A 13,041-nucleotide genomic window follows, 5' to 3' on the forward strand; every position below is an offset into this window, starting at 1 on the left:
TTCCCCTGTGGGAGGCTTTGCCGCACAGCAGAGGGAGGGTGGAATTGACGCGAGGGACGGGGAATTGTGAGAAACGCTGTTGGTGCTGTGGTTCTTGTCGCCGTTGGTTTGTGGATGCCGTGCCGTGTGACCCGGGGAGAGGAGAGCGCACGATCGCGACAGACGTGGGTGTGTTGTGACGGGCGACCGCTGCCGGCTTCCCCGTGCTGTGCCTGTTGGGTGGGTTTTGCCCCGGTTGCGTCTTCACTCGCCGTTATTCCTTCTGTGTTGGCTGGTTTGGATGTGCCTGCTAAGGGTGTCGTTGTGCGACTGTCGTGATGCTCTCACTGCCTGCTCTCTGCACCCCACCCCCTTTTTGTTTCCGCCCTCGTTTCTTGTAGGTATTGCCCCTGCCTCCCTTTGCCCGCCGCCGTGCGGGCTGGCCTTGCAGCTGCGCAGTGATTAGAAACTGGATGTACTTGTCCTCCACAGACATGTGCAGCGTGCACGCAAACTGATGCAGAAGAGCATCCGCATGATCGGCGCTTCCTCGCTCCCACCCTTTCCCCTCTTCTCTGCGGCTGCTCCCGAAAGGGCCTGTTGAGTGGGATGCCACGCTTTGACGCTCGCGGGACCGTCGCAATTGAAGTGCCCGAGAGCCAATGCTGTATCGCGCCTCACTGTTGGCTGCGGCATTTGTGAGTATTTGTGCGTGTGTGGAACTTGTATTTGTTTTTTGTTGTTGTTGTTTGAGCGGTGGTTGATATGGTCCAGTTTTTTTGTGCGTGTGTTTGGTTTGTTAGAAGCTTTTAAAGAGATTGTTCGCATGGCAAGCGGGCTATTTAATATTTATATATCTTGATGAAGCGAAGTCTTTACGACCTTTTTCATTTACTTTGTGATTCTTTGGTTGACCGCGATTCTAGGAATCAGGGAAATAATAATGCCTATATGAGTTTACTTATTTTACTTTTATTTTTACAGCCAAGCCTGGTTCCTGCAAGCTCATATAAAGAAATGGCGGTGGTTCCTTTTACACGGCAACGGAATGGAGCCTCACTGGTAATTGTATGGCAGATCTGTTACGTCAGCATGGCGATACACAGGTGCAACTCACCTACATGGATGAAAAGGGACAGTTGGAATCTATGGTGACTGTCAGTCCTACCATAAGTGGCTTACGATTGATTTCAGGAAACACTGACAAGCTTTGGGTGGATTCAACCCTTACGGGGCACGTTGGGGATCTCCGGGCGTGTCAAGTAACAAATTTTGAGACTCAATTGCTCTTGCCCATCATTTGGAGAGAGCCCGTGAGTTGGGGGTTTAACAAGGGCTGATCATTGCGGAAAGGCAAAGATAAAACTCGGACTCTGTCCACGCCGTCGCGGACGTGTAGAATTGGAATGCTTAGCTTTACTTTCAGCTGCACGGAAAGGATAAATACTTCTCAGTGCGTGCATCCAACGCCGCGGTGGCAGACGGTCTTCTTGCGCAAAGAGAATCGGCGCTTGCAGGGCGCGAACGCCATTCGGAGACAACCCTTGCCCAACTCCAGGCAAAACTCCGGGAACGAGAGGCACGCATCAGTGCCTTGGAAGCGGCGACGCGCCCGGACAGTGAGGAGTTCCCTCTTCCAGGAGAGGGCCGCCAGATGCACCCGCGCACGGGTCCGAAGATGGCGCAACGACACCACCCCACCACGAGCGTTTGATGGCCGAGGGCGTGCCAGCATCCACAATTCCCCGAGCCATTTTCACGGGAGAGCGACGGCGGGTCAATACTCATGCGTTATTGGGCAATTTGTGGGACGGCCACGTCTCCCTCACCCCGTGACTTCGCCCTTCCGATCCTCATTTTCAGAAGAAGTTTTCGGTTCAAATGAAGAGGATCTGGATTTCCTTCAGGTTGACTTCGACACTTGGGTCCCGCGAATTTGAAATGAAGGCGTACTTGGATTCCTATTTGAACTCCGGAGCGCTTACGATTACTGGTACGAAAGGGAACGCTCACGCCTAAATTGCCTTTGACATTCTGAATTTGTGGATGTGCGCATTGCAGTTGTATCGGGAGCCCAACAAGCAGTTCATGGAATTGGGCAGGATTGTACTGCAGGTCTTTTGGATGCAGATCATGATTAAATCCGATCCCAGTGTGCCGACCCAAAAAGCTGCGTGCCCGCTTTCATACGGCTTTTTATAAGAATGACACCTTCGCGAGGGTGGCTCGGCCTCTCATGGATCGACGGGGAACCCGACCGCAACAACAACGATCGCTGCTATGCCAACTTTGCCTTATTTATGGAAACTACGCTTCTACATGCAACGTGCGTCCCAAAAGGGTTTTCCCGAACTACAAACGAACGTCAAAAAAACGGCGAGGGGCTGCCCGCCGCTTATTAAGGCGGACGACGGCAGCCCCATCCAATCCGCCACCCCCGGCTATTACGCACAGGCGTCGCACCGCGCCGCCGACGCTCCACCCGATATTACAAATTGCCCCACGCAATCGTCGGGAAGGGCAATGGAGCTTATCCGTAAACGACGCTCGATTGTGGTAGGACGAAACACCGACATCCCCGCTTTGGGCCAATTATATGAGGAGCGCGAACGAGGTGGCTCGATAAATGTGGACGCCGTCAACGTGGGAGCAGAGAATGTCTCTAGCGGGGCAATTCACAACCTTATGCCGCACGCACGAACAGCCGATGAACGAGGAGAGCTGCGCTGCCTTTTGATGGCAATCGATGTAGCGCCATCGACCTGACTGCAGTACGCCAGGATGCTGCGGTCTATGTTGGAAATGAATCGAACCCCGCTGGACATGATGATTCTGGGGATACAAAAGATTGCGGCGCGCTCGGAGACGAAGCAGGCACGCCCCTTGACAGAGGAATAGATGAATCAAGTTATTCGCAGCCGGACCGATTGGAAGGAACGTGTTGTTTTACGACTTGCGTGGATAACGGCGAGTCGTTGGTCCGAGATTGCGTCCTTGACTCCCAAAAATTCCACACTGGAGCCGAACGGGACCTTAATTTTGGATTGGTCCGTGGCGCCAAGGACGGCGAGGGCGGATCCCCACCGCGCCTCGCGGTTCGTGAGGATACGAGGGCAGGACGCCTTCGACACTATAAACTTATGCAGGACACTTCAAGAAAACGAAAAGCTCACGAATCTGACGACTGCCAAAGTCGAACGAGTTCTGGTTCCTTGGAATGCCACGGCGCACTCCACAAAACAGGGTGCGCAGCGGCACGCTGCTCAAACCGTGGAGGCGTACAATTTGGATCCACACGTGATCTCGCAGTTGGCGAAGCACGTCAAACCGTTCGAACTTCCCCAGAATACTGTTCGATATCTGGGGAAGTGCACCACAATGCTGACCCAGGTGTCGCCGCTGGTCGCATTGATGTGAAGGGAGAAACTGCGGAAGGGCAGGAACCGTGGTTGAAAGCAGAGGAGCGTTTTTTGCATGATTTTCATCCTCAATCCGCTACAATAACGAGACGCGCGACAAGGACGTGTCTGGCCACTCTACAAGATGAACACGCTATCCCGTTAAAGCGAGTCAACGTGCCCGTATTGAATACCAAAGTGGATCAATGGCCGGTTGAACCCGGCTACCTTGGAGAGGCTCATGCAAGTTTGGGGACTCGTCGGGCGGTCCCCTTTCCCTCCGTCTTCCTCCGGTAAAGCGCGCGAAGGCTCACGGAGGATTCCAACCGCTGATGCGCGTTTGTTACGAACAGCGGGAATAATCGAGGACGCTTTGTCCACAATAACAGGCGGATGGATAATACCCTTCTCGGTTGTGGAGGAGAAAACCACCGGTTTACGACGACGATGGATCGCGTGGTCACGCGACAAGAAGAGCGACGACCCTTATGAGGCGAATGTTCCTCTTTTACATATTTCCCATTATTTGCCGCCTGTGATGGCTGAGGCCGCTTCCTGCCTGGACTTAAAGGCATCCTTTTTTCAAGTCTCTTTACCGCGGGAGACTTGGGATCGAAAGAGATGCCGCGTGGAGAACGGCACGCTGGTGGAGCTGACACGGCTCCCAATGGGATACAAGGCCAGCCCAGAAATTCTCCAGATTATTATTACTTCAGCAATTGCGGGGTGATGACGGTGGTTCGCCGTCTCCGGGCTGCACCTCCATTGGTGCGTGTCGACGTTTGGATCGATGATATACGCATTGCAGTGTCGAGAAGCGATGCGACATTGTGGGAAGCCCAAGTACTTCGTAATGCGGACAGTTGTCACGCATCCATGGGGGAGGATCGCGAATCGGGCGCTACGCAGTACACCTTCCTGGGGGTGCAGTTTGATCATGCTCACCAGACGGTATCCCTGAGTGACAAGTTTGTCCGGTCTTTATGCGCCATGCCGACGCTCAATTCTTTAACCATCGCGGAATGGAGTTTGTGGCGTCCCGCTTTTTGTACGCGGCTGCCATTTTGGGCACGCATTTATGCGACCACTACTTTTTCATCAAAGCAGTGCGACGACGATTGTCCGCACTTAACCGGGGATTGTGCTGAAGACATCCCCGGCGAACCTTCCGCCGTCAGCGGTTGGTTTGGGCGAGAGATTACGACACATCATCGAGAATAATCGTCGGCGAATCATCTAAGCCCACGGAAAAGGCATCGGCCGCCATCATCACGGATGCATCGCTCCATGGATGAGGGCCGTTTTCATTCCAGACTCCGGCGACGTTAAAATTGCCGGAGGAAAATGGGAGAAGAAGCCTTTTCTTATCATGCAGGCCGAGGCACGCGCGGTACGCTTAGCCTTATCGGCCTTTTCCGCCATCTTGCCATCCACCATGGACGTTTGGGTGGGCAATAATTCGCTGCAAGGAGCGGCGAATAAAGGCAGCTCGAAATCGCACGCCATGACGTGGGAGCTGCAACGGATATATAGGTTTTTGGACTTACGCGGAATACATGCATCCTTTGCATACGTACGGTCTGCAGACAACCCCGCAGACGGCATATCACGCGGTCGTGTGTTTACGCTTCAGGGCTTGGCGAAGGGGTGGAAATTGCGAAGGGGAGCGGCGGGGTCTTGTGGTTGGTGGACCCCAAAGTCTGCCAACTCGCAATATATATATGTATCATATCCGAATAGAGCGAGCGGCCACGATTGTTGCTATCGGATGATGTATATATTTGTGCACTTAATTGGAGTTAAACATTGAGGATATGGTGAATCCATTCTTATTCCATTTATCCCTTCTTTATTTCTATCTTGTTTGTTTTCTATTAGTGATAAATTCAGGATTCGGCCAGCGGCCCAGGTGAATATATCCCTTTTTGCGTGTGTGAGCGAGAAAGCGGCGGTGGAAAAGAGGGGCTTGTGTGAACTACCCACGATGAGTGAGTTGGGTGAAATTCTTAACACAGCCCAGATTTCAAAACATTATGAAGTTATTCAGTTTCTGTTGTCACATGCGAATGTGGAGTACACTCTGACGCAGCTGGATTTTTTGATTCCACGGGGAGCCTCGCTGCAACGCTTTCCGGAGGCGTGGCGAGAGTACATGGAAGCCGGACGCTGCGGCAATCAGTGTATTGAAGTGTTCCACCGCAACGTCGATGTCCCGGATGTAGGTTTGACGGATGACAGAGCGGTGAGGAATGTGCGGTCTAAAAAGAAGGAGCTTGTTCTTGTCTGCCGACGGCCAGAGTTGCATCGTCTTGAGGAGCTTGAAAGGTTGCTGCTGTCTCCTGCTAAAGTCCCAGATAGAGAAGGATGCGTAGCTCTTCACACGAATCAAGTAATCTTACAGGAGAAGCTTCTAAAGGAGTCCCAACAACGGGGTCTGCTTTATTACCTTCCAGATCACTACATGAAAGCTTACGAGTACCGATTAGTTAAAGGGCTTCGAAGCCCCTTTAAAAGGGGCGAATCGCTGAACGTGTTTCTTTGCGATGATGAGGCTGATGCTGTTCTGGGCACGGATGGCACAGCAGGGCAGTTGGAACTTCCCGTTGGTGTGGTGGCTCAGTCAATGTTGTACACACGTCGTGGGGTACCGGTGCGAGGTAAAAACAGCATTCCTACTTGCCTCCATGTGGGCGAGCGTGTCTTGGTGATATTCGACCGGGTTTTGTCTCCGAGTCATGACTCTTCCATCTCTGTTGAAGCCCCGGCTTTGAGAGTCTCACTAGGTAAACCCAGGAAAAACTTGGGCGTTGCCTTGCCTGTTGACGTGCGCGTGAAAGCGTCCAGGAGATCAGGTGGGACTCAAAGGAGTTTCATGGACGTACGGGCCCAGGCCAAGGGAAACGTGGCAGTCTCCGTATTTGTGGATGAAATGGAAACGATTGTTCCCGTGGAAGTCATTGACGAGATTACGTCAATGCCGGGTGTGATGATTGGGAGAGAAACGCTACCTGCGCTCCCGGTACCCGATGACATTTGTATTCATGACCCTGCATTGTGGGATGGTAGGATCGCGGGGCAGGGCGGAGAAGGTGAGGAGTTTAGGGGAGAAGGGAGAAAATTGGCGGGGACGGTGCTCGCGTGGTGGTTAAATCCCTCCCCTGCGGTTCTTAAGGTACGCGATCTTACGATTCCTGATAGCGAGACGATGGGTGCCGCCTCACGAACCGTGTGGATTCCACACCAAAAGGACGAGGCTGCATTGAGGGTTGTAAGGAAAACGCTACAGGAGCAGCATGCCGCGGAGGTGGCAAGAAGGATTCGTCGCAAACGGAACCGAAACCGTGAATTACGGAATTGCCACATGGTTCACTTTGGCTTCGACGCCTCCGTGCCCTTTGGCGGGGAGATGCAGGACCGCTAAGCATCCGATTGGAGTGTTTTTTTGTCTGTCGTTGACGCATACTTGTTAAATAGGGAGGAAGAGCCCTTTCGTGCATTCACCCGTCATTTTCTTTTCTCTTGTGGGTTGTTGTTTTTTTTTTTTTTTTTTTTTTATGTCTGTGTGTGTGCTCTCCCCGTTCTCGTTTTGTGCATGTGTGGTTCTTGAATGGAGCACAGTAATCTTTTTTGTTGTTGTTTTAAGGTACAGAAGTAAACGGGGTGAGACGGCGACTGATAGTGTCACAGGGTGAAAGGCCAGTCCTCTCTGTGGAATGCAATGCCGCGGGGGGAACAGCACCGGGAGCGGAGGGCTGAAGGGGTCTTTCCTACCACTCGGAGCCTACCGCCGCGTTCCTCGTGAAGCCACAAGTCTTTGGAAGACTACGATGAACACTGCTAAGGAGCAAGTTGCTGTTGTCTGGGAAACTGTTTCGTCATGGGAAGGAAGTGAAGTGACGAGCAGTGACTCATGTGCTTCAGGCATTAATGATCCTTCTCTAGAAGACGTGGGCTTGTGGGAAGAACATCTCCAAATCCGCATGGAACTTATACGGCGTTTGAACCCTTTCCGTCAAGGTCCCCCTGTCGGTGGCGCGGCGCATAGAACGGCTTCAGCGGAGCGAAACGGAATGACGGGTACAAAATTGGGAAGTATTCGGACTCAACGGGCATGTGGCTCCGTTACGTGTGGAGGATGTGTTGGGGAGGACATACTATTCCCCAATCACGAGAATCTGTGCACCACGCCCAAGATGCCGCAAACATATCAGAAGGTGAGAAGGCATCCTTGTGAATGCACATGTAGGGTGAGGCGTCTTGCACCTGCGGAGTGGTCAGAGCTACTGCAGTTGGGGAGTGAGGACGTGGTCGAACTGTAATGTTCTCAACTCTCTCTTTTTCTTTTCCTCACTTTGTTGCCTTATTGGTGTATGCCTTTTGTTTGTTTGTTTATTTCCTGGCGTTGACGTTGATGCAACTATTTATTTCTTGTGCCTGCGGTGCAGTGGTGTGAAAAAGTTGTTGTTTTATATATTTGGTTCATTTACTTTCTCTTTTTTTATCTCTTGCACGCACGTTTCTCGGATCTAAAAAAAAAAAAAAAAAAAAAACCGAATGACAGTACATTTGTAGATTTCTGTTCTCATAAAAGGACGAGGTGTCTTCCTCTCCTTTTTTTTTTTTTTTTTTTTTTTTGTCCTCTCCCTTTTGTCGCACGACTAGTGGCAGCACCGCGGCGGACTGGCTGGGTTCCCTTGCGACTGCCACTCTTTTTTACTTTGAGTTGGCGTTTAGACGATGAAAGCCTCACTTTCCTCGTACGAGAAGGATCTTCCGAGCGATCTTCTTGAGCTGATTGATCACACAACACGAGGGGTGCAGCGTCTGTACGAAACGACGCGGCGCAGGGAAACTTTGGGTGAGTCGAGAGAGCGGAAGGCGTTTGTAGATGATGGACGCGCAAGCGCACGTGGCGTGCAACACACAGAGGAATTGGCCGGGACGGCACGAGCAGGCGGTGGCGCAGCCGTTCCGCCTGTCATGGGAAAAAAGAGGGCAGCCGGATTATCATCATCCTTGTTGCCACGCACAACGACAGCAGCGGTACACGAGGACAGGCCGCCACATTACTGTCATCAAAGTGAAAACGGGAGGCCGTTTCAACAACACCGCCGTGAACCGAATAATAAAGACACGAGTGCGGAGAGCAGCGGGACAAACGGGGCGCGGCGGTGGCCGTGGAGTCGTGTGCAGACGTTATCGATGGGCGTTGCTGCGGATGGGCGTTCTGGCACCTCCACAACTAATACGACGCTGTCATCGGATGCCCCATCTCGTACGCTTTTAGCCCATTCGACGCAAGGAGCAGCAAGAAGCGGCCAAAATGTCTCGGTAAAAGGCACCGTGAACACTTCTACCACCTGTACGGAGGATAATAATGCCTCTCAGATTGGCCAACGGTGGAAAGACACCTTTAGATCTCTTCTCTCCGGTGCGGCGGCAAATAATACGAATACCCCAACACCAGCGGGCACTGAGGCTTCTGCCGCACCATACGAAAACACGCACACAGAGCAAAGAGGGCCGGTAGCGAATCTCCCGCATGAAACCTCGCTGTCACTGGAGGCCACAGAGACAAGACGACAGCACGACGCTCATGCATTCATATCGACACAAACGAGTGCGGCTTTGGAACGTTTGCGGCGCCAGTTGGCGGAACAGGAAGCATCCCACCGTGAGGAGCTTTCGCGTATCCGCATGGAGCACAATCGGGAACTTTCCCGGCTTCGTCACGAGTCCTTGGAGGCGCGGCAGAAATCTGAAGAGGAGGTCACGACGCAACTTCAGGCATCCTTTAACGTGAAGCAGAAGTTGCTTCAGGTCGCAGTTGAGGAAGAGCGTTTGCAGGCAGATGAAGCGCGAAAGACAGTGGAAGAAAGGGAGAAGGCTATTGAGAAACTAAAAGTAGAGTTGGAGGCTGCCACTTCCCAGCGCCAATCTTTGCAGGGCGATGTGGACGCAAAGAAGAGGCAATTGGCAGATCTACGTGAGTCTTTGACGGGTACACGAAAGCGGCTGGCCGAGCTGGAAGAAGAATTGGCGAAGCGCAAAGGAGACTTGGTGGAGAGCAGGAAGCGTGAGAAAATGATGACGATGCGTGAGAAGGATGCGTTGGATTTGGTGAGCCGTTTGGAATTACAGCTGCGGGAGCAGGACCAGCGCTCACGGGAGGAACTTCGCCGGCTGGAAGCGGAGTTCCATCTAACCACTAAGAGCTATCAGGATCTGATTGGCGAGGCAACCGAAAAATTAACTGCACTGGAGAAGGTGGAGCGAAAGTACCACGCGCTGAAGGAACAGCGCCGGCAGCAGAAGGAACAACAAGAGGAATTGGCATTAAAATTGACTTCCGTGCAGGAGGAGAAAAAACAGTTGACCGAGCGTCTGGAATTCCTGCAGCAGGAGCTGGAGCAACTCCGCCTTCAGATTGCACGGAAGGAACACGAAATGCGTGAGGAACGTGCAGGGCATCAAAAAATTGTGGAGGGCATCACACAACAACTGCAAGAGGAAGAGCAAAAATATTGTCGTGAAGTTGAAGCGCTGCAACAGGCCTTACGTCATGCAGAAGACCGCACGGTGCGTCTGGAACGCGAGGTGGAGGGTTTAAGTGACCAGCTGAAAGAGGAGCAGGCGCACAGCAAGCAACTGCTGTTGAAAATGGAGCAAAGCGCGCTGCGGCACCAGGAGGACCTTTCCAGTACACGTCGTGCGGCATCTGCACACCAGCAGCAGACGGAAGGTGTGCTGTCCAGCTTGAGACGGCAGCTGCGTGAGAAGGACGCGAAGTTAGAGGCGCTTGCCACGACGGCATCGGAGCCTATTCAGCGGCTACGCAATCAACTTGAAGACGAGCGCAGCAAGCGAGCCCACCTTGAGGAGCAATTTAATCGGTACAAACAAAGGGCGAAGGTGGCGAAGGAAGCCGCACTACGCGAGATTCGGCGGGAGCAGCAGCGCGCGCCCTTTGCCCCGCGTTCTCTGAGTCGAACATCTGCTCCGCCGCCCTCCACATCTCCTTCATACGATGGAGGAAAGGGCTTTCTTGGGGCTGAGCCTTATACTGTACAGGTTTCTGAAACAACAACACCAAAAGATCAACGTGTGCCAAAAGCAGTTTTGCCGCTTCCCCCACACTCATACGAGCGCTTAAGGGAAAGGAGTGCCATGACACCACAAAGCTCCAAAATGGCTCAAACAGGATGGGACTCTGTAGGATCTATTTCTAATATCTCTCGAAGCTCACCATTGTGTAGTAGCCGAAGTGAGGTGATTGAGACCGTAGATCCCCCATCGGGAGACACTGGCAATCGCTGGGATGCCACGCAAACAACGCTTCCTGCTTCATCTCGGCCACCTCAGCTAGATAATATAGACGAAAGGGTTCTGCAGCACGAACAGATTCTTCGTGATTTTCATCAATCTGCGGCGGAGGTGTTTCGGAAAATCACATGCAACCGCGACGAATTCCTCGAAAAATGTACATCTGTAGTGCGTTCTGTATCGCACCGTGGTGGCGATGATGAGCGCTTTGTTTCCAGTACAACCCATCAGGGCTTGTTGAGTTGATGAATAGCCGTTAGCTGTAAAAATGAGATGGTGGAGGTGGGAATTTTCCCTGCGGGGGGGGGGGGGGGGGTGCATATGTGCATACGAGAGTACATACATAAGATGATGGCTGAGAGTATTTATGTTTGATAAGCTCTCATTGAGATTCATTATTTTTAAGCAGTATTGGATAATTTCATAATGAAGGAAATTACATGACCTCTCATTGAATGTAGTTGCCATTTTTTGTTGTCGTTGTTGTTGTTCTTGTATCAGTCATATATATATATATATTTATTTATATATTTATTTATTTATTTGTCATGCTAAACGAGAAGAAGGGCAAAAGGGGAAGGAGGAGGAGGGAACTGACCAATTCTCTCTCTTCTTTTTGTATTTTGTGCGTATGTGTGTGTCGGCAGCGAATTTTCTCACCCCATAGACAAAACTAAGGTTTAGCGTGCAATTGGAGCAGCGTGTTGTACAATGTATGCATGGCCTATGATCTGCCGCATTGGGGGCTTGTCAGGGAGTGCGTGTGTGGGCATGTGGGTGTTCAAAGGACTCCATTGCGAGCATCATGTCCGTGTTTTTTCAGTTCTCCTTTTTCAAATGTTTTTTTCTTTCTGTTTTGGTGAGAGGAGTGTAAAGTGTTGAGGTGTCGTTTCTGTGCAGTTGACGGGGGGGGAAGCGGCTAGCAACAATAAAGGGCAACACCCACGAAGAAGGAGGAGGAGGAGGAGGCATTCGGAGGACGCATGTTTGGTGGGTCGAAAGGGCGCAAAGGTGGAAAGCACGTGAGGTCCGCGAAGAAAGAGACCTCCGCCGCCTCCACGGAGAGGCATCCGAAGAAAGTGCACAGGATTAGCACGGATTCAAAGAAAAAGAGCCACAATGGCAGTACCCTGAAAGGACCCGTTGTGTCACATTCGGGTGGGAACGCCAGTCGGGACTTTGCAAACGATCGCCAGCACATCCCATTCAAAAACAAACTGGAGGAGCGGGCTTACAAAAAGGCCAATCGCATCCCACTTTACGCCCCTGGTCCAGGAGGGAAAAAAGTCGATAGTGACGCCACGGCCGAACGATCCAGCGGTGCCAGTAGCGCTGCCCAACGCCGTGCAATCATGAAGGCAAAAGGCGATGACGCCGTCTTAGAACACTTTCGCACAAAACTCTCGTCGAGTACATTTCGCTTGTTAAATGAACAAATTTATAACTCCCCCGTGGCCTTTGCTAGTCAACTCTTGCGTGACCCATCCACTTACGCAGATTACCACAATGGATACCGTCAGCAACTTGAGCAATGGCCATTAAAACCAACTCAATTTGTTGTGGATGCACTTTTGGGGGACCGACGTGGTCGTTTTCTTGCAAACAAGGCAAAAAGTATGCCGGGATATATCCCCACAAGCTGGGTTATTGCAGACATGGGGTGTGGTGATGCGCAAATCGCCCAGGCGATGCGACCCAAGGGGTACACTGTTCATTCCTTTGACTTCTGTGCAGTGAATGATTATGTGACGGTAGCCAATACGACCAATGTGCCTTTGGACAACAATTCTGTTGACATTTGCATTTTTTCACTCAGCCTCATGTCAACAGACTACGTAGAATGCCTTTATGAGGCTTTCCGTGTGCTGAAGCCAAAGCGTCTTTTAAAAATCATTGAAGTGCGTTCTCGTGTTCCACATCCAAAATGGTTTTCTGAACTTGTGGAGAGTATTGGTTTCTATTTGGACTATTACGACACCGTGGAGAAATATTTTGTGGCATATGATTTTCTTAAGCGTGAAGATCAGGCTAAGGCAAATCGTGGCGTGAAGCACGATCCGCGGGAAGTGTTGGTGGCATCACTTTACAAGAAGCGATGATTGAATCTCATAAATATAACAGTAATTATTACAATGATTTCTTCTTTTCCTTTGCTCGGTGTTAATCTGCATGTCTCCCAGCAACGCATAAAAAAAAGAGAATTTCCTATTTTGTGTGTCTGTGTGTGTGTGTGTGTGTGTGTGTGTGTGTGTGTGTGTGTTTATTATAATAAAATAAATCTCCTGCTTTTCTTTTTTTTCCGTATTTATAATCTCACTTTATTCCTCCATCTGTCTTTTTT

General features: G+C 51.3%; 3 protein-coding genes across 3 annotated transcripts, besides 10 other annotated features; all 3 read left to right on the forward strand.

The window, feature by feature from the left end:
* Positions 1-680: a sequence feature (heterozygous, Esmeraldo-like haplotype).
* Positions 681-1,478: a sequence feature (areas merged during assembly that could not be assigned to a particular haplotype. This can correspond to areas where the two haplotypes were merged or to regions with more than two copies in the genome that were merged during assembly.).
* Positions 781-5,336: a mobile genetic element.
* Positions 1,479-13,041: part of a sequence feature (heterozygous, Esmeraldo-like haplotype) that runs on past the window's edge.
* Positions 5,044-5,103: a mobile genetic element.
* Positions 5,362-6,798, forward strand: Tc00.1047053511423.40 (hypothetical protein, conserved; the record flags this gene model as incomplete). Its single annotated transcript, XM_808385.1, has 1 exon — positions 5,362-6,798. The coding sequence occupies one exon, from the start codon at positions 5,362-5,364 to the stop codon at positions 6,796-6,798; it is 1,437 nt and encodes a 478-aa protein (XP_813478.1).
* Positions 6,910-6,931: a microsatellite.
* Positions 7,906-7,927: a microsatellite.
* Positions 7,989-8,012: a microsatellite.
* Tc00.1047053511423.50 (hypothetical protein, conserved) lies at positions 8,115-10,946 on the forward strand (the record flags this gene model as incomplete). Its single annotated transcript, XM_808386.1, has 1 exon — positions 8,115-10,946. One exon carries the CDS (start codon positions 8,115-8,117, stop codon positions 10,944-10,946), a length of 2,832 nt encoding a protein of 943 aa, XP_813479.1.
* Positions 11,205-11,245: a microsatellite.
* Positions 11,684-12,799, forward strand: Tc00.1047053511423.60 (hypothetical protein, conserved; the record flags this gene model as incomplete). The annotated part of the gene is made up of 1 exon (XM_808387.1): positions 11,684-12,799. One exon carries the CDS (start codon positions 11,684-11,686, stop codon positions 12,797-12,799), a length of 1,116 nt encoding a protein of 371 aa, XP_813480.1.
* Positions 12,912-12,960: a microsatellite.

Source organism: Trypanosoma cruzi, genomic scaffold, assembly GCF_000209065.1.
Source record: "Trypanosoma cruzi strain CL Brener 1047053517117 genomic scaffold, whole genome shotgun sequence".
Taxonomy (NCBI): domain Eukaryota; phylum Euglenozoa; class Kinetoplastea; order Trypanosomatida; family Trypanosomatidae; genus Trypanosoma; species Trypanosoma cruzi.